Source organism: Chlorocebus sabaeus, chromosome 5, assembly GCF_047675955.1.
Source record: "Chlorocebus sabaeus isolate Y175 chromosome 5, mChlSab1.0.hap1, whole genome shotgun sequence".
Taxonomy (NCBI): Eukaryota; Metazoa; Chordata; class Mammalia; order Primates; family Cercopithecidae; genus Chlorocebus; species Chlorocebus sabaeus.
In genome coordinates, this window is record NC_132908.1 from 1349060 (window position 1) to 1369942 (window position 20883).

Sequence of the window (20883 nt, forward strand, 5' to 3'; positions counted from 1 at the left end):
CTTCCAGGGCTGGGGTGTGCTCCTCCTCCTCCCTCCTCTCTCCAGGGCTGGGGTGTGCTCCTCCTCCTCCCTCCTCTCTCCAGGGCTGGGGCACGCTCCTCCTCCCTCCTCCCTCCCTCTAGGACCTGGGGCGCTGCTCCTCCTCCCTCCCTCTAGGACCTGGGGCTCTCCTCCTCCTCCTCCTGGTGTCCACTCTCCTTCATGGCTGGCAGCCACATGACTCCGGTGTCTGCTTCTGCGCTGGGGGCCATCTCTTCTGAGTGTCTGTCCAAGTTTGTTCTTATAAGGACACTGGTCACTGGCCCACCCTACCGGCCTCATTTTAACCTGGTTATGAGGACCCTGCAGTAGCATCCCCCGATCTGGAGCAGGGGGGATACATTCCAAGACCCCCCATGGAGGCCTGAGGCTGCGGATGACATGGAACCCCTACACACCAGGCTTTTTCCTATATGAACGTCCTCATTTGCATGTCAAGCCCAGTAAGAGATTAACAAGATTTACTAGTTACATAGACAGATTTCAGCACTGCACAGTAATAAAAGTTAACTGAGCAACCAAATGCCCTCCTGTACAGTGCCATCCTGAACCCAGACCTCACACCAGCAACTGAGGCAGTGGACAGCGAACGCTGGGATAAAAGGACCTGTTGTGCTTCCACGCAACGCCACAGAGCCCGGTGCGGGGCCTGGGGTTCAGGTGCATCTTTTTTTTTTTTTTTTTTTTTTTCCCCTAGACAGAGTCTTGCTCTGTCGCCCAGGCTGGAGTGCAGTGGTGCGATCTCAGCTCACTGCAACCTCCGCCTCCCAGGCTCAAGCTATTCTCCTGCCTCAGCCTCCTGAGCAGCTGGGACTACAGCTGCCCTCCACCACTCCCAGCTAACTTTGTATTTTTAGTACAGACAGGTTTTCTCTATATTGGTCAGGCTGGTCTCGAACTCCCCACCTCAGGTGATCCGCCTGCCTCCTCTCCCAAAGTGCTGGGATTACAGGCATGAGCCACCGTGCCCAGCCTCAAATGCAACTTTCAGGGGACACAATTCAACCCAGGACATGGGGGCCCACCTGCAGATGCCCCGTTGGTCCTGTCCGTCCTCCCCAGGCCCCTCAGGACTCTGTACCAAAAGATCTGCCCCTGCTGTGCACAGCCCTCCCTCCCTGAGTCCTCCCCAGGGAGGAGACCCCCACCTCTGTCTCCACTCCTCCTGCAGCTGTTTTCTGGGGCCTCCTCAGCACTCACTCTGCCCACCGCTGCCCGGGGCCTTTCCCTCCAGCCCTGCACCTGTGCCCTGAACTGCCTCTGGTCACAGGCACCAGCTTCCCTCCCAGGCCCACCCCCAGGCCCACTCTCCTCCCTGGTGCCTGGCAGCCTCTCCTGTGGCCTGGACCCGCCCAACACAGTGGCTCTGCAGCCCCCAGCCCAGATGTCCTGGACGTCCCCCAGCAGGGGCCAGAGCCCCTCCTCCCTAGCAAAGGATCCCTCGCTCGTTCCCATGGCCCCACTGCAGGGCCTTCCCAGACAGTGTGTGTGCAGGGCCCTCCCGGAAGCTGGCACTACAGGGCCCCTTCCTCAGGGGCTGCTTGCTCAGCCCACACCAATGAGGCCAATACCTTCACGCATCGGAAGAGTGACCTTCCTACTACAAAAAGCCTCATCGTGTCCCGAGCCCTGACCTGCAAGAAAGGAGGGAGGGAGCTTGTGCCCTTGCGCGTGCCGGTCACCGCTTCCCAATGGGTCCTTTGCCAGGCTCCCAACCTGCTGTGCCACTGAGGCTCAGCCTGGCCGTGCCTTCCAGTCACTAAGATCAGCCCCACCAGTCCCCAGAAAGCTGCTCGGCCTCCAAGCCTTGCGTGGAATGCCCCCCACTCCATCCTTGCAGGTGTCACCCTCAACCATGCCAAGGCCCCGGGCAGACTCACCCACTGAGGACAGGCACCGATCCCCAACCCGCAGGCCTGCCCACGGCCCCCGTGTGCTTCCACACTGGGGCTTGATGACGGGGAGGGCCAAGCCGTCTGCGCAGGGTCAGGTCAGCCACGCTCAGGAACCTGAACCTGCCCTCTGCACCCAAGTCCCGGGATCAGGATGTGGCAGCCCCTTCAGAGCTCACCCCCTCACACCTGGCAGAGATCCAGAAACTCCTCATGAAAAGCAAAGACGCAAAGGAGTTGGGGGACAGGAACGGAGGCGCCTTTTCTCCCCTTGGAGTGGGGGGATCGCACCATGCTCTGTGCGTAAGTCAGGACAGAGGCTTCTCCCACCAGGTGCAGAGCGCGCAGCATGTGGAGGGGCTAAGCTGCCTTCAACGCTCACCTGACAAACTACTACAGCTCGCACTCAGCTCAGAGGACGTCAGCCGCCACCTATCTCAGCCAAGTCACCTGCGCTGAAGCCTGGGAAGCTACCTGGAGAGGGGACGTTCGGGGAACATGTGGGTGCCCCCAAGAGACTCCAGCCCTGCTTCACAGCCAAGTGCCCCTGATCCAAAGAGGGCAGTGGGGAGGGTCCCAGGGGGCTCCACCACCCCTAGGGTGCTGTCTAGGGGCCCACTCCCAGAAAGCTAGGGGGAAGAGAGCTGCTGCACCCACCTGGCCCACTTTCTCGCCCGCAGCTTCTTCCCCCCCTCACCTCACTGTTCCAAGGTCAGATCCAGATCTTCTGAAACATTCTCAAAGAAAGAGCTAACCCTCACGCAGAGGCACAATCTAGGTGAGGCTGGTTATCTAAGCGAGTACAGCTGGGTCAGGCCAGGCTGCCTCAGCTCCGGGCGTTGGGAAATCACCGGCCCGCTGAGTCACGGCCCCACAGCCCGGCTCTGCCGTGACACAGCACATTCAAGCCGCCGCGGTCCCCCGGGGTCAGGGACACGCGAGGACAAGCTACAGACTGCTCGGAACTCAGGCCAGGGCGGGGGAGCCCCCGACGCCAGGGAAATCCCCGAACCACGCGGGCTGAGTGCAGGCTGGGCCAGGCCAGGACGCAGGGTTCGGCCCTTCCCTGCCCCGTTCCCCTGGCCGCTCCGCCCCACACCCCTGCCCTCCCTCGGGGCACCGACCCCGCCTCTCTAGGGGACGCAGAAGGTCCGAGCCCGCGCTGGGAACCGGCGAGCGCCCGGCAAAGGCAAGTTCCGAGAAGGCAGCGCCTTCGCCTCGCTCCGGGTCTCTGAGAAGCCCGGGCCCACCCCGCGGCTGTCACACCCGGCTCCGGGACGCGGGGGACGCACCTGGGGGGCGCACCTAGGGGAGGGCCCGCTCCTGAGCGCCGAGTAACGAGACCCGCACCTTGACGGCGCGGGGCTGCCACGCGCTGGGGCCGCCGCCGATGCTGACTCACGGTCCGCGGCCGCCGCCGGGGATTCAAACCCGGCCCGCGCCCCGCCCCCGCAACGTGACTCGGCCCCGCCCCCGCCGCGCGGGCCCCGCCCCGCAATGTGACTCAGCCACGCCCCCGCCGCACTGGCCACGCCCTCCCCCAACCCTCCCCTCCCCCCGGGCGCACCCGGTCCCCGCGGCTCCTGGCCACGAGCTGGGCGGGCAGGTGGGCGCGGGCAGCGGGGGCTAGAGGTCTTCAGGCCGAAAGCCCCGGAGCCGCCCCCCTGCCCGGCTCCTCCTGCCCTGCCCACCTGCATCTGCAGCGGCTCCGGGCGGACTCAGGTGAAACACCGGAGCCAACACGGGCGCTCGCGGGGCGGGGCGGCGTGACCTGGGGCCGCTGCCTGCCCTGCAGGACCCTCCTCCCTCCCAAGTCCGCGTGCCCGCCCAGCCCCATCTAAACGCGGGGTGCGGAGCTCGCAGGTCACTCTTAATCTGAAACCTATTCCTATGAAGTGGAGATGAAGGCAAATGGAACCTATCAGATGGGCCTGAAACGCTTTCACTAAATCTCTTAAATACAGAATCCGCTCATTTTCTCTATTCCGTGCTTCAGTCACGGTATATCTACAACCTGAAGGAAACTGTACTATTAACAAGGAAAAAAATGACCCAGTCTACACGCCTGCTTCGCCCAAAACCCTCTACAACAGCTAATAAAATACCCACGCAGGCAGGCAGGCTTACACCCGGGGCCAGACAGTCCCGCTCGCTCCGGGAGTCCCTGAGCCTGGGGCACAGGACACTGCCTCTGGTGCCTGCGGCTAGTGCAGGGATGTAACTTCACAGTGATGCCTCAGGCATGCACAGAGGAAAAAGTGAGGCTGGCACTGGGTGGCAAAGCTCAGAATTTCAGCCGCAGCAGCAACAACAATACATTGCCTGTAACTAAGGCAATGTCGATCCTGGGGAAAAAAAAAAAAAAAAAATTCCATCGCTTCACCTCTGAATAGATGGTTCGGAATTTTTTTTTTTTTTTTTTTTGAGACGGAGTCTTGCTCTGTCGCCCAGGCTGGAGTGCAGTGGCTGGATCTCAGCTCACTGCAAGCTCCACCTCCCAGGTTTACACCATTCTCCTGCCTCAGCCTCCCGAGTAGCTGGGACTACAGGCGCCCGCCACCTCGCCCGGCTAGTTTTTTGTATTTTTTAGTAGAGACGGGGTTTCACCGTGTTAGCCAGGATGGTCTCGATCTCCTGACCTCGTGATCTGCCCATCTCGGCCTCCCAAAGTGCTGGGATTACAAGCTTGAGCCACCACACCCGGCCAGGATTTTTTTTTTTTTTTTTGAGAACAAATCTCGCTCTGTCGCCCAGGCTGGCATGCAGTGGCACGATCTCAGTTCACTGCAACCTCCGCCTTTGTGGTCCAAGCAATTCTTGTGAGAAGCTGGGATTACAGGCGCAAGCCACCACACCCAGCTAATTTTTGTATTTTTAGTAGAGACAGGGTTTTACCATGTTGGTCAGGCTAGTCTCGAACTTCTGTCCTCAGGTGATCCACCCGCCCTGGCCTCCCAAAGTGCTGGGATTATAGGCGTGAACCACAGCTCACGGCTCAGGAAATATTTAAGTCAATGAAAGAACGTGCTTCAAGATCACGAGTGACATACTAAAAGAGGTCGAAAACATACCTCAGATATGAAAAAATGTTTGGAAAAATTACTACAAATGTGCTAACTCCAGTCCATCTGAGTTAGGTCAGCTATGCAGATGCAGCCACGCCTCTGTCAATCACACAGGCACCTGGCTCTGTTTTCCACCAGAGTAAGCAGAGTCCAAGATGGTCTCTCCTGTTTGGGATTTAATTTTCCTAAATATTTTTCTGCTATGCTCAAATTCTAGCATTACTACTTTTAGGTTGGGAAGGAGAAACTTCATTTAAAAAACAGAATGTATACTTATTTGTTTAAAAAAATAAGTGGCCGGGAGCAGTGGCTCATGCCTGTAATCCCAGCACTTTGGGAGGCCGAGGCGGGCGGATCATGAGGTCAAGAGTTCCAGACCAGCTTGACCAACATGGTGAAGCCCCGTCTCTACTAAAAATACAAAAATTTGCCAGGCGTGGTGGCAGGTGCCTGTAATCCCAGCTACTCAGGAGGCTGAGGCAGGAGAATTGCTTTAACCCGGGAGGCAGAGGTTGCACTGAGACGAGATTATACCACTATACTCCAGCCTGGACAACAAAGACAGACTCTGTCTCAAAAAAAAAAAAAAAAAAAAAAATCAATCAATCAATCAATCAATCCTAGGCGGGCACGGTGGCTCACGCCTATAATCCCAGCATCTTGGGAGGCTGAGGCGGGCGGATCACCTGAGGTCAGGAATTTAAGACTAGCCTGGCCAACATGCAAAACCCCATCTCTACTAAAAATACAAAAATTATCCGGACATGGTGGCACACACCTGTAGTCCCAGCTACTCTGGAGGCTGTGGAGGAAGAACTGCAAGAACCTGGAAGGCAGAGGTTCCAGTGAGGCGAGATTCTGCCATTGCACTCCAGCCTGCATGACAGAGCAAGAAAAACAAAAGCACCTGCTCAGAGGCCAGACCCTCCTGGAGCTTTAGCCACTGTGCGGACTTCATCCCTGACCTGAGTTTCTGATGGGGATGTGTGAATTTGAGGGTGTGATTTGTGGACTTCATCCCTGACCTGAGTTTCTGATGGGGATGTGTGAATTTGAGGTTGTGATTCAGCACGATCCAGGACCTTGGATCACACAACCCATTTAATGATAGCGATCTCAAATTAAAACAAGCATGTTCTAGCTAGGCCCGTAGCGCCTGCCTGTGGTCTCAGCTATACTTGGGAGGCTGATACAGGAGGGTCTCTTGAGCCTGGGAATTTGAGGCTGCAGCGAGCTGACTGCACCACTGCACTCTTGCCTGGATGACAGGGCAAGACCCTGTCTCAAAAAATAAAACCCCAAAACGAACAAAAACAAACTCAGGGAAGGCCGTCACCTGTGGTGGTCTCCAAGTGCTCTGTCCCTGGGCTGGAATGGAATGGGATGGGGGTGGGTACCCCAGCCCATTCAACTCCTGAGACCGCTCTGGTTTGAGAGGAACAGCATGTATGCCCTAGTTTCCAGCTGAACACACACGTGGGCTTGTTTCTGCATGAGAGAAAAATGAACACAGCGCTCCCGCCCATGGAGCATTCACGATTTTAAAAACCTGCCCTTTATGGTGAAGCCCTAACAGGAGTCATCTCACACCACATGCTTCCTCCTCCATAGAGGCTCCGGGAGAAGATGACTTCCAAAACAGACCGGAGGGCGCAAGTTTGAGTCCTGTCCTGAAACCAGGTGAGCGCTCCACAGCAAGGCAGAAAGGAGAAGCCCTTCCCTGGGCGGGGCGGCCCAGCGCTCCCAGCCAGTGAGGACGAAACACACACAAACATGGCCTGAGCCTGTGCCCCTGCCCCGGCCCGACCGAGCCCCCCTGCACGGGGCGCTGGGTCCATCCAGGATGCCCACTCTCCCCATGGCCTCCTGAGGGAGGGACTGGTCCTGGATTCTGGAGGGTTCTCCTGTGGGTACACGACAGAGCCCACATGGGAACACCAGGGATGCAAGGGAGAGACGCATGCGGCCACAAAAGGTCCCAGTGTTTGGGAAAGAGACCTTTTAAAAACTTCAGGCCGGGTATAGTGGCTTATGCCTGTAATCCCAGCACTTTGCGAGGCCGAGGTGGGAGGATCACCTGAGGTCGGGAGTTCGAGACCAGCCTGGCCAACATGGTGAAACCTCATCTCTACTAAAAACACAAAAATCAGCCGGGCGTGGTGGCACGCGCCTACAGTCTCAGCCACTCAGGAGGCTGAGGCAGGAGAATCACTTGAATCCAGGAGGTAGAGGTTGCGGTGAGCCAAGATCACGCCACTGCCCTCCAATCTGGGTGACAGAGCAAGACTCCGTCTCAAAAAAACACACACACATCCCAGGCAGTGGCTCAAGCCTGTAATCCCAGCATTTTGGGAGGCCCAGGTGGGCAGACCATGAGGTCAGGAATTTAAGACCAGGCTGGCCAATATGGTAAAACCCCATCTCTACTAAAAATACAAAAAAAAAAAAAAAAAAAAAGTTAGCCGGGCATGGTGGCAGGCGCCTGTAATCCCAGCTACTCCGGAGGCTCAGACAGGAGAATGGCGTGAACCCGGGAGGCGGAAGTTGCAGTGAGCCAAGATCGCGCCACTGCACTCCAGCCTGGGCAACAAGAGGGAAACTCTGTCTCAAAAAAAAAAAAAAAAAAAATCAAAAACAAAAACAAAAAACCCACACACACACAAAACAAAAATGTAAAGGCCTGGGCTCAACCCCAAGGGGATGTAGGGATGGGACAGCCCCACAGCAACACAGGCTGAGAGCCATGCCCAGAAGATGCACCTGGGTTGCAGAGGTGCTGAGAGCGGGGCCCTGGGTGCTTGGGGGACTGAGGACCGTCCTGGGGCCTCAGGAGCTGCACCTGGCTTTCCCTGCAGACACCACTCAGGATGAGACTGGTCTAGTGTCCTGCCGAGGTGCAGTCTGTGGCCTAAGTGGGCGCTGGGAAGAGTCTCTCTCCTCGGCCTCCTTGGCCGGCAGCGTCCAGGCCTGCACGGATGGAGCTGCTGGAGGCTTGCAGCCAGGCCCGAGCAGTTCCGTGGGGGGCAACCACCAGCGACCGGCAGCTGCGGCTCTCGGGCAGGAGTCACTGCGGGTCTGGCCGCCGGGCCACCTCCCGCATCGACGCGGGCCCTGATGGTGCCGGGGTCCCACTCCGAGTCCCCAGAGTGTGCCCATGCAGGCACTGCAGCGAGGGCCCCCACCACGTGGCCCCAGCAGCCCTGTCCTCCTGATCCCATGCTCAGCTCCCCCACCACACCCTGGACAGCAGAGGATGTAGGAGAGGAAGGGGTGGGCTCCAGGCCCGGGCTGAGCTGAGCAGGGCCCATCCTCACTGTACCCCCAACCCCATCCCACTCCACCCCAGCCCAGGGACAGAACTTGGAGACCACTACAGGTGGCGGCCTTCCCCATGTCCCTCACTGTCACTGTCAGGAGAGGCAGGTTTGGGTCCCTTGGGCGCTGGTGGCCATGGAATGTGGGACTTCAGCACATCCCATCATTCACCAAGCGTCTCTGCAAGCAAAGCTCTACACAGGTGCGGCAGGCGCCCCCACCACCCCAACCTGTCCCCAGGGGCTGAAAGGGACCAAGGACACACAGCCCAGCCCCTGGCACTGTCCCGCCCCCAGCTCTGGCCCCGCTGGGCTTCTGGAAGAATCTGCCCCCCAGGTTCTGGGCTTCCAGCCAGGCCCGGACGGGTCCCCACAGCCCAGCTCCATCACGTGTCTCAGTGCCCAGTGACTCCCTCCAGCTAAAGGCCTCCCAAAGCTGCCAGCCCAGGTGCTCAGAGCTTTGCCCCCGACTCCAAGCCTTCGCCGGGCTTCCCACCCCATCACTATCCCCCACCTTCAGTGCCCTCACTGGTCCACAATCCCTACTTTCAATTCTTTTTTTGAGATGGTCTCACTCTCTCACCCAGGCTGGAGTGCAGTGGTGCAATCACAGCTCACCACAGCCTCGACCTCCTGGGCTCAAGTGATCCTCCCACCTCAGCCTCCCAAATAGCTGGGACTACATATGTGCGCCACCATGCCTGACTAATTATTTTATTTTTAGTAGAGATGGAGTCTCACTATGTTGCCCAGGCTGGTCTTGAACTTCTGGGCTCAAGTGATCCTCCTGCCTCAGCCTCCCACAGCACTGGGCACACAGGCAGCCAACTCCCACGCCTCCCATCATCTGTCAGCAACCTCCCTGTTCTCAGTCCCTGGGCCGGGCGGCGCACACTCTGCCTGGCTCCCGGGAGGCTCCTCGTCCCCAGTGCCCGTGGCACCCAGGCCAGGAGCCTCTCTGAGCCAGAGCTTGTTTTCTTTTTTTTTTTTTTGAGACGGAGTCTCGCTCTGCCGCCCAGGCTGGAGTGCAGTGGTGTGATCTCAGTTCACTGCAAGCTCCGCCTCCCGGGTTTACGCCATTCTCCGGCCTCAGCCTCCCGAGTAGCTGGGACTACAGGCGCCCGCCCCCTCGCCTGGCTAATTTTTGTATTTTTAGTAGAGACGGGGTTTCACTGTGCTGGACAGGATGGTCTCGATCTCCTGACCTCGTGATCCGCCCGTCTCGGCCTCCCAAAGTGCTGGGATTACAGGCGTGAGCCACCGCGCCCGGCCTACCAGGGCTTGTTTTCACAGCCCATGTGCAACACAACCAAAGTGACAAAAGACCGAAGACATGTCTGGCTTCTTTACAAAAATGGCGACTCTGTAACATGTCCTGAAATAGAAGCGCTGTTCCTGAAAAGCTACAGCAGGAGAACAGAAGGAGGTCAGGGAGAAAGGAGGATGGTGCCGGACTTACCGAGGACGGCCTCCACGGTGCTGCCAGCGGGGCTGAGCGGGAGGGCGCGGGCGGGGGGCGCGGGCAGCGCAGTGGGGGAGGAGCTGCCAGAGCCGGCGCTGGACGCCAGGCTGGACGCCACGCTGGAGCTCACGCTGGGGGCCGGCGGGTGGATGGCTGCAAACACGGCCAGGTGGTTCTGTTCAAAGACACAACACTGTCAGCACGTGCCCCCTGCGTGGAGGAGGCAGCGCCACGTCAGCACCCTGCAGAAAGCACCACGGGACAGCTGCCAACTACCACGCCCTGGCAAGGCCCGGGGAGAGTTTCCCAGACCCGGAGGGGCTCTGACCGCACTGAGGAGAAACACCAGGACGGGCAGGGCGGCGGGCTATGGTACACCTGGGAAAGGCACAGACACCTCTGTGAAGTGTCTCATGAGCTTTTCTGCAGAAAATGTTTCAGGAGTAGACATTTGCCAGTAAAATCAATCCGGCAGGTGCAGAAAGATGTGTCAGAGGCCAGGGGCCTGCCAGCCCAAGGGGCAAGCCCTGCAGCAGCTCCCCACACCTCCTGGGTCCCCCAACCCAGCTCTCACCCAGGACTGGCTCCTGAGCACCCCGGGGGACCCCTGAGAAATGCCCTCCCAGGGACTTAAAAAGAGACCCAGCACCACTTCTAAAACATCCATAGCGTGGTCCTGTGACCTCATCACCAGGGAAAGTAAAACACGGGGCGACTCACATGATCTGTATTTGGTGGATAATAGATCAAAAGAAAAAGAGCAAACACACAGAGCAGTGCTGAATAAAACCCAGTAACGGGCAGGGCGCTGCACACAAGAAAACGCCCGATACAAATGACCCAGAGCCACCTACGAGGTCACTGCAAAATCGAGCATCAAAAGCTGGATTAGAAAGGGTTTCTGGCCAGGCACAGTGGCTCACGTCTGTAATCCCTGCACTTTGGGAGGCCGAGGTGGGCCGAGGTGGGCGGATTACTGGAGGTCAGGAGTTCGAGACCAGCCTGGCCAACATGGCAAAACGCTGTCTCTACTAAAAATACAAAAAAAAATTAGCCAGGGCCGGGCACGGTGGCTCACACCTGTAATCCCAGCATTTCGGGAGGCCAAGGTGGGTGGATCACTTGAGATCAGGAGTTCGAGACCAGGCTGCTCAATATGGAGAAACCCTGTCTCTACTAAAAATACAAAAAATTAGCCAGGCATTGTGGCAGGCACCTGTCGTCCCAGCTACTCAGGAGGCTGAGGCAGGAGAATCGCTTGAACCCAGGAGGCAGAGATTGCGGTGAGCCAAGATCGCACCACTGCACTGCAGCCTGGGCAACAGAGAGACTCTGTTTCTTAAAAAAAAAATGAATTGTATACTGAAATATTAGAGTTGAAATGATATGATATTTGGGTTTTGCTGAAAAGTAATGCAGGAAAAGTTAACCTTCGGGGGTGTGATTCTACTAATTTGTCTGCTAAGTAAAACTGTCCATAATGAAGAATTTTTTTTTTTTTTTTTTTGAGACGGAGTCTTGCTCTGTCACCCAGGCTGGAGTGCGGTGGCCGGATCTCAGCTCACTGCAAGCTCCGCCTCCCGGGTTCACGCCATTCTCCTGCCTCAGCCTCCCGAGTAGCTGGGACGACAGGCGCCCGCCACCTCGCCCGGCTAGTTTTTTGTATTTTTTTTTAGTAGAGACGGGGTTTCACCGTGTTAGCCAGGATGGTCTCGATCTCCTGACCTCGTGATCCGCCCGTCTCGGCCTCCCAAAGTGCTGGGATTACAGGCTTGAGCCACCGCGCCCGGCCCATAATGAAGAATTTTAACGTGCATTTCCTAAGGGTCAGAAATCAGGCACTGACTAGTCCTCAAGAACGCACCTGGCTCCAGGCTTCTGTGGCCTTGTGGTCCTGTTGCCTGCACTGGCTTCCTTCTGGATAACGGATTTGCTCCTCAGCCCACGGCACAGGAGGTGCACAGAGCCCTCGTGACTGACTCTGAAAACAGTCTCCTCCAGCTGCAAACTCTGGAGACAGCCACCAGAGCTCCCTGCGCAGGTGCAAGATGGGGCCTGCCCCCTCGTCCATAATCCACTTCCCCTACCTAGCCCGGAGACCACTCTCCCTCAAGCCGTGAAAAAAGGAACCACAGTCCACCCCGTCAGCATCAGGGACGGCGGTAACTCCTGCACCCAACACCACAGAGCTACCCAGCCATGCAACACCAGGGACCCTCCAGCCATGCACAGCGCTGCCGACACGCCCCATCAACCCCCCATGGTGAGCCTGGTGACGGGGTTGCTGGAAGCCTCACGTTCTCTAGCAAGCAGCCCAGAAACACGGTGGGTGATTCGAGACCTGGTGCCATCTCAGTGGCAACCCGCCCCCTACCCCTGGCGCTTCCTGTCCCTGCTCCAGAGCCTCAATGTGGCCCCAGGAAAGCTGAGAAGGACCTCCCAACAGACGTTCCAGTGACCCGACATCCAGGAGCGACGCAGATACCTGGGAGCTCCTTGTTCCCCGACAGCTTGGATCAAGGAGGGGACCGACCTTCTCTACCAGCAAAGGACAGGGCCACCCAGGCTGCGGGACCAAGGAGGCAGGCACCAGCAAGGGGTGAGTGACGTGGGGCAGTCTGCCGAGCTCACCGCATCCAGCAGCTGTGACTCAGAACCAAAAGCTCAGGGACGGCAATGCACTGCCCTCCGGGGATGTGGACACTGCACAGCTGCACGGCCCGCAGAAGCCCTCCCCCATCCCCTCCTTGTCCCATCTCTTGGCAGCCCACCCTGTGTCTCAGGGTCTGCCTGGGTCCGTGCTCTGGGGCACAGTCCCTACACACAAGCTGCCCCTGCTCCACCAGGCTGAGGTCCACCATGTCCTGACCCACCAGTAGCCAAGAGGCCACCGCCCGGGTCACAGTCACCCCTGTGGATGTCCTCCCAGCTCCATGACCCCTGCAGGTGTCTCAGTCCTTGCCTGAACCCAACTCCAGAGCATCACCCAGGCCCGGAGGCCACCTCCCAAATAAGGGAGAGCCTAGGGACTATTGCCTGGAAGGGCCCGGGCCCACCAAGAAGCCATGGACAATGGTGGGGTTTGCAGAGCAGGCCTGCCCTGCCCTGGGTCAGACAGGGAGCCTGTGCCCCACACCTGTGTCTGCAGAGAGCCCAAGAACGCAGAAAGCCAGGAGACACCACAGTGCAGGTGCCACATTTGCCTCCAAAGCAGCGCTGGTCTGAGGGCTGGGCACAGGCTGACCCTTGGCTAGGAGGCGGCCTCAGGCTCCCAAAGCACTGCCCGGCCCAGGGTGAGTGCAGCAGCCTGAGAAGCCAAGGCCGCCTCCTTCCTGGGTGTCTGCAGGAGGGACTCCACCCTGGGGGCCTTCCCCAGCCTACTGGAGGCCATAAACCAAGAGGGATCGGAGAGGAAGCCTCAGCACTGAGTGACTCCCAGACCCCATGCTGACCCTGCCCGGGAGCTGGCTGGGGTGATGTGCACACTGTGACTGCAGCCCAAATGATCACCTGAAAATCATCAACATCCAGGTCAGTCCTTGTTCGCCAAGGTACAATGGCCACAGATGACGGGCCTGGTGTAGAGGCCCATCCACAAGAGGGCTGGGCATGGTGAGAGGCGTCAGACGAGAGCCCCATGGGGACGCGGCACCTCCGCTAACACCGGCACCGCCTGCCCCGTGAGGATGCCATGGGCACGCAGCACCTCCGCTAACACCGGCACTGCCTGCCTGGTTTTTCTTCTCTGTATTACGGTGAAATGTAACATTTACTACAGTGGTCACGGGTCGGTGGAGTCCGTGGCATGAATTCCATCCACGCCGCTGTGCAGCCATCACCGCATCCATCCCCAAAACGCCTCATCTCCCAGCCGGAAGCTCTGACCCCAGGAACACCAGCTCCCTCCCCCGCCCCGGCCGCAGCACCCACCCTGCTACCTGCTGTCTGTGAATGCGGCTCCGCACACAGGATCTGCCTTTCAGTACCTGGCTCGTTTCAGTCAGCACAGTGTCTTTGTTATGGACCAAACGTGTCCCCCCCAGATTCCTACATGGAAGCCGTGACCCCCGGAGTGACTAAATTTGGAGATAGGCCTGTGAGGAGTAATTAAGGTGAGATGAGTTCTTAGGCCGGGCGTGGAGGCTCACACCTGTGATCCCAACACTTTGGGAGGCCAGAGCAGGAGGATTGCTTGAGCCCAGGAGTTCAAGACCATCCTGCACAACATAGTAAGACCCCATTTCTAAAAAAATACAAATATTGGCCAAGCCTGGTGGTGTGGGCCTGGGGTCCCAGTGACTCAGGAGGCTGAGGTGGGAGGACTGCTTCAAGCCTGGAAGTCCCGGGCTGCAGTGAGCTGGACTGGGCCGCCGCACCCCACCTGGGTGACAGAGCCAGACCCTGTCTCAAAAAATTCAAGAAACTGTAAAAAACAATGAAATGAGGTGTTACGGGCAGGGCCCTACGCAGCTGCTGTTCCCAGGAAGAGACCCCAGGATGCCCACACACAGAGGAGTGACCCAGAGGATACGGAAGAGGCAGCATCTGCACCTAGGGGGCCTCAGGAGCCAGTTCTGGATAGCTCAAGCTCGGACTCAGCCCCCAGAACTGAAAGAGAATCAGGTGCTGTTGCTTGGGGTGTGGTTTCGCTTTTGGTTTGGTTTGAGATAGGGCCTCACTCTCGCCCAGACTGGAGTGCTCGGCTCCCTGCAACCTCCAACTCCTGGGCTCAAGCAATTCTCCTGCCTCAGCCTCCCAAAGTGCTGGAACCACAGGTGTGAGCTACTATGCCCAACCAAAACTCCCTCATTCATTCATTTATTTAGAGACGGAGTCTCGTTCTGTGTCACCCAGGCTGGAGCGCAGTGGCATGATCTTGGTTCACTGCAACATCTACCTTCCGGCTTCAAGCGATTCTCCTGCCTCAGTTTCCTGAGTAGCTGGGACTACAGGCACGTGCCACCATGCCTGGCTAATATTTTGTATCCTGCCTCAGTTTCCCAAGTAGCTGGGACTACAGGCACGTGCCACCACGCCTGGCTAATATTTTGCATTTTTAGTAGAGATGGGGTTTCACCATGTTGGCCAGGCTGGTCCCGAATTCCTGACCTCGTGATCCCCCCTCCTTGGCCTCTCAAAGTGCTGCGATTACAGGTGTGAGCCACCGCACCAGGCAAGTTCTGCTGTTTAAATGGCCCCATCTGCATCCTTTCCTCGTAGCCCAAGGAAAGTAACACAGATGGGCTCCAAAGGGCCCCTCTTATTTCCCTGAGCAGAAAACAGCAGGAGGTTTTGGCTTTGTTGTTTCCAAGGCGTAACACGAATGTTTCCAACAGACAAACACGGGGGTACCAGGAGAGAGCTAATTCTGTAACAAGCAGATGTTAACCAGACGGCTTTGTGAGCCCAGAGTGGGCGGGACCAAGGATGCGCAAGCGCAGCCCTAACGCAATGTCGCACTGGCAGGCACGAGGGCCGCGGGGAGCCTTGGGGCCTGTACCTGCTTGCTGTCCTGCTCGCTGCCCTTCAGGCCGCCCTCGGCCGGTGAGTCTCTCCGCTTGGCCTGCAACATAAAAAAGAGTCATGTGAGGAAAACACAGGGAGAAAATGTGAATTAAAAATATACATATTCAGGCTGGGCACAGTGGCAGCACTTTGGGAGGCTGAGGCGGGTGAATCATCTGAGGTCAGGAGTTCGAGACCAGCCTGGCCAATGAAAACCTGTCTCCACTAAAAATACCAAAAATAGCCAGGCACAGTGGCACATGCCTGTAGTTTCAGCTACTCGAGAGGTGGAGGCAAAAGAATCACTTGAACCCAGGAGGTGGAGGTTACAGCGAGCCGAGATGGCACCAGTGCACTCCAGCCTGGGCAACAAGAGTGAAACTCCATCTCAAAAAATAAAATTAAAAATTAAAAAAAGGAGAATTGCTTGAACCTGGGAGAATTGCTTGAACCCGGAGGCTGCAGTGAGCCAAGGTTGTACCACTGCACTCCAGCCTGGGTGATAAAGTGAGACTCTGTCTCCAAAAAAAAAAAAAAAAATACACACACACACATAAGTATATATATACACACCTACTCAGCAGTACTTCTGGTTCTTAAAGATCTGTACACACACACACACACACACAGATGTAAGCTCTGCTCAGAATTTAGACAAATGCTATTTTCTTTTTTGAGACAGGATTTCACTGTCTCCCAGGCTGGAGCACAGTGGTATGACCTCCCTGGCTAAAGCAATCCTCCTGTCTCAGCCTGCCAAGAAGCTGGGAGCACAGGCATTTGCCAGTGGACCCAGTTAATTTTTCAAAGCTTTCTGTAGAGACAGGGTCTCGTTTTGTTGCCCAGGCTGGTCTTGAACTCCTGACCTCAAGCGATTGTCCCACCTCAGCCTCCTAAAGTACTTGGTTTACAGGCGTGAGCCACTGCAATTGGCCAAGGATGCCAAATCTTGAAGGCTTCATGAAACAGAAGAGACGTCTGAATCTGCTGGCTCCCTGTCGGTTCTCCTAAGTTCCATTTCTTTTCTTTTTTTTTTTTTTTCTGAGACAGTCTCCTTCTGTCGTCCAGGCTGGAGCGCAGTGGCGCAATCTCAGCTCACTGCAACCTCCTCCTACTGGGTTCAAGCGATTCTCCTGCCTCAGCCTCTGGAGTAGCTGGGACCGTAGGCATGCACCACCATGCCTGGCTAATTTTTGTATTTTTAGTAGAGATGGTGGTTTCACCATGTTGGCCTGGCTGGTCTCGAACTCCTGACTTCAGGTGATCCACCTGCCTTGGCCTCCCAAAGTGCTGGAATTACAGGCATGGGCCACTGCACCCGGCCCTGAGTTCCATTTCTTACATTTAAACGTGGCTCTCTGACCTTGGGTTGGTCTATGTGAAGGCAGGGTGCCAGCTCTAGACTCCCCGAACCAACCACAGCGTCAAACCCCAAACCGAGCCATGGGCCTAAGGCAGAGGCTCACGTGAAGCTCTAAGACATACACGAGGGGTCAGAGTGTCCCACCCCACAACATGCCACTCTCTGGGAAAAATATTATTTCGAGTTGAAAGCAGCTGAGAAACAGCAAACGCAGGAACAGCTCTCCGCTCCCTTCCTGCCTCAAAGCCGGGCGTGAACTCCCTCTGTGAAGGTGCCCTCTCCCCTCTCCACACCAGCAGGAGAGGCTGTGTAACCAACCTCACTGAAGTGACTCTTATCTTCCACCAGTCTCCCCCAGAGCCTTACCTTCCTAGGAGCCCAACCCCCTCTTCCCCCCTCTTTTCTTTGAAAGAGTCTCGCTCTGTCACCAGACTGGAATGAAATGGTGGGATCTCAGCTTACCACAACCTCCGTCTCCTGGGTTCAAGCAATTCTCCTGCCTCAGCCTCCTGAGTAGCTGGGATTACAGGCATCCACCACCACACCCAGTTAATTTTTGTATTTTTAGGAGAGACGGGGTTTCACCATGTTGGCCAGAATGGTCTCAAACTCCTGACCTCAGGTGATCCGCCCGCCTCAGCCTCCCGAAGTGCTGGGATGACAGGCATGAGCCACCGCCCCCGGCCTAGTGGCAAGGATTTTCTAGACTCTTCTAGAAGAGCCACAAACACCACAGACTGCCCGTGACCACATTGCTGAAAACTCATATCCATCTATATCCCTAACAGTTCAATTAAACCAAAGGACACTTGGTATTGTCCCGGGAACACTGTTCACTTACGTTTCCCGGCTGGCCGCTGCCCGTGGAGGCAGGACTCGTGAGGTGGAGGTCGCGGCAGCCCCAGTCATTCACCATCCCCAGGCTCTCTGCAAGGACAGGAGCAGCAGGCTCTGAGGGCCACTGGTGGGTGACAGGAACACGCAGAAGTCTCTGCACCACATGTCAGGGCCGAGCGTGCACGGCCTTGTCACAATCATCCCTCAGGGAGGCAGCAGAGGACGGCTGGGCAATGATAGGGGACGCTCAGGGCAACCAGACCCTCAGGCCTTAGACCAGTGTTTCATGTTTTTACCAGGAAAAGCAATGTTTTTTTTTTTTTTTTTTTTTTTTTTTGAGATGGAGTCTCACTCTGTCGCCCAGGCTGGAGTGCAGTGGCCGATCTCAGCTCACTGCAAGCTCCACCTCCCGGTTTCACGCCATTCTCCTGCCTCAGCCTCCCGAGTAGCTGGGACTACAGGCGCCCGCCACCGCGCCCGGCTAGTTTTTTGTATTTTTTTAGTAGAGACGGGGTTTCACCATGTTAGCCAGGATGGTCTCGATCTCCTGACCTCGTGATCCGCCCGTCTCGGCCTCCCAAAGTGCTAGGATTACAGGCTTGAGCCACCGCGCCCGGCCGAAAAGCAATGTTTAAAATGTGAACAAGAAGAGCTGCCCTCCCTACTAAAATCAAAAACAAAGGGAAATTTGAGCTTGCGACCACACGCAGAAAACCCGGAACCCAAGCCCCCGGCTTCGAGGCGGCGGCCGCGCGGGTTCCCACTGGGGCTTGTTTCTGCTGCTGGGAACTTATTGGGGACCACGTGATGGCCAAAGCTAAGCCCTCATCCTCTGGACAGCGGACGGCTCTGGAAAGCTCGGGCTGAGCCCGAGGTGGTGTTCCTGGGTGGGCGCCCGGCAAGATGGCAGTCTCAGGGCAAGGCCCAGGCAGTGGGGGGCAGAAGGACCCAGCTTGGATGCCCAGGAGGCAGGTGGAGGCGCCAGCCGGCCCACACGAGGACTCGGCCTCCACGCTCGGGGCCCCATCGTGCCTGGACACAGGGTCCCTGCAGGTTCCCCCTGGCCTGGCCCACACTGGCGTGCAGGGAACCCAGCCTCATGTGGCACAAACACCCCAGGGAGCCTCCATGGGCATGTCAGGGACCCCCCCCACCCCCAACCACAGTGCTGAGCTCCCGCCCGTCTTCCAGGCCCTCGTGGCCAGCTGCGGGTCATCAGTAACTCCAGTGAGGGCCTGCAGAGCCGCAGAACCTGCTCAGGTGAAGCTGCCACAGGGACGGTCACTCACTCTCAATGTGTGCAAAGGCGCAGAAGGGGCCGCGAGGGCAGTACCCGGTTTGGCGCATGTCGTTGCATTTCGTAGATTTGTAGATCTGGGGGAAAAATGAAATAAAGACGCCTGATTGGATATGGGATCCTGTGGAAAGACCATAGCTGGCATCATCCCAAGGCAGAGGACGAAGCTCCAAGTCCTAACAAGACACCCCGAAAAGGGTGGGCCCTGCCCTCCTCCACTGTGTGCCCTTGGTCCCCGCATCCCTCCTCTCTGCACAGCTGACCCACAGGGAACAGGCACACCTGTGGGCCATTCCTGCCGCACCTGCCCTCTAGTCACGGGCAAGGTCATTTCCCTGCTGATCTTTTCTGAAAGATGGCACCAAATTCAGAGTCTGGTATGCAGCAGGTGCCTAATAAGTGCCTATTAAAAGAAGCGCGTGTCTCTGTTCCCTGACCAGACCCACTGACACTTCACCTAGGGTGACAGCCCCTCTCATGGGTCAACAACGCTTAAGACCCAGCAAGGGACAGACCGGCCTGGAAGCCCCCAGTCCGCCTTCAGAGGGCCTGGCCCAGCCCCTCCTGCTCCGCAGCTCTCCGGGAAGGACACAGCAACTGGCACACCTGGCCCCCAGTGCCCACACCTGCCTGGGTCCCAGCAGGAAGCCTCCCTCCTGACCTCCAGCCTGGCCACCCTCCGACGGCTCTCCCACCACGAGGCACCTGTGGGGGCTTGTTCGCTTGTTCATTTTGTTTGTTTTTTGAGAGAGTCTCCCTCTGTTGCCCAGGCTGGAGTGCAGTGGCGTGATCTCGACTCAATGCAACGTCCGTCTCCCCAGTTCAAGTGATTCTCCTGCCTCAGCCTCCCGAGTAGCTGGGATTACAAGCATGTGCCACAATGTCTGGCTAATTTTTTTTTTTTTTTTTTTGAGACAGAGTCTGGTTCTGTCGCCCAGGCTGGAGTGCAGCGGCACGATCTCGGCTCACTGCAAACTCCGCCTCCCGGGTTCACATCATTCTCCTGCCTCAGCTTCCCGAGTAGCTGGGGCTACAGGCACCCGCCACCACGCCTGGCTAATTTTTTGTATTTTTATTAGAGATGGGGTTTCATCGTGTTAGCCAGGATAGTCTCAATCTCCTGACCTCGTGATCCGCCCGCCTCGGCCTCCCAAAGTGCTGGGATTACAGGTGTGAGCCACCGCGCCCGGCCGCCTGGCCAATTTTTTGCAGTTTTAGTAGAGATAGGGTTTCACCATGTTGCCCAGGCTGGTTTCAAACTCCTGACCTCAGGTGATCTGTCCACCTCGGTCCCCCAAAGTGCTGGGATTACAGGCATGAACCACCGTGCCCGGCCTGTTCATTTTTTTTGGGGGGGGGGAAGGAGTCTGGCTCTGTCACCCAGGCTGGAGTACAATGGTGCCATCTTGGCTCACTGCAAACTCTGCCTCCTGGATTCAAGCGATTCTCCTGCCTCAGCCTCCTGAGTAGCTGGGATTACAGGCGCGTGCCACCATGTCCAGCTAATTTTTGTATTTTTAGTACACACAGGGGTTCACCATGTTGGCCAGGCTGGTCTCAAACTCCTGACCTCAAGTGATCCACCTGCCTCGGCCTCCCAAAGTGCTGGAATTACAGGCGTGAGCCACTGTGCCTGGCCTGTTCGTTTTAAATACAAATCTGAGTATGATCCCTTGGCAACTACACAGCTGGGTGGACCATCCATACCCTGCACCTTCTAGTGGAGGCACAGCCCTGGCTCCTGCTCAGGCTGCCCCCTTCAGCCCCAGGAACTTCCTGCCTGGGAAGAGTTCTTGTTCACCTGGGGCAGGGCCCAGGTGGGAGGGTTTATGTCACTCAGGATTTACGGGGCCGGCTGTGACCCATGTGGTGCCAGCTCCACTTGGCGGGGTACTGGAGACTGGGGTCTGCAGCCAGGCCTGTGTGACTGAACACAGAAAAGGCTCCGGACGCCAGACTCCCGACAGGCCCCTGGTGGCACCGCTGAGTGTGTGGTCACCGACACCCAAAAGGCATGATGCGCGTCCGTGACGACATGCGTCAAGAAAAGACAGGAAGCAGCGCCTGGTCCCTCCCAGCCCCTGCAAGCCTCCCCCTTGGCTGAGGTTT

At 57.3% G+C, this 20883-nt stretch overlaps 1 protein-coding gene across 9 annotated transcripts in view; it reads right to left on the reverse strand.

Annotated features, from left to right (window-relative positions):
- The window catches only part of UNKL (unk like zinc finger), a 50085-nt gene that overhangs the window by 10440 nt on the left and 18762 nt on the right, over positions 1-20883 (reverse strand). For 4 of the 9 annotated variants that reach the window (XR_005237773.2, XM_037990060.2, XM_037990059.2 and 1 more), the window contains 4 exons: positions 18767-18851; positions 17482-17567; positions 15273-15335; positions 9770-9947 (listed from right to left, as the gene is read on the reverse strand). Coding sequence is in view for 4 of the 9 variants with exons in the window: in XM_037990060.2 (XP_037845988.1) it covers positions 9770-9947; positions 15273-15335; positions 17482-17567; positions 18767-18851 (412 nt within the window). In the remaining 5 variants the exon portion in view is untranslated. Of the gene's footprint in view, positions 1-2313; positions 2406-3223; positions 3361-9769; positions 9948-11636; positions 13658-15272; positions 15336-17481; positions 17568-18766; positions 18852-20883 lie in introns of those variants that run through there. The other 5 variants (XM_007981217.3, XM_073015001.1, XM_007981226.3 and 2 more) reach the window with 5 other exon arrangements.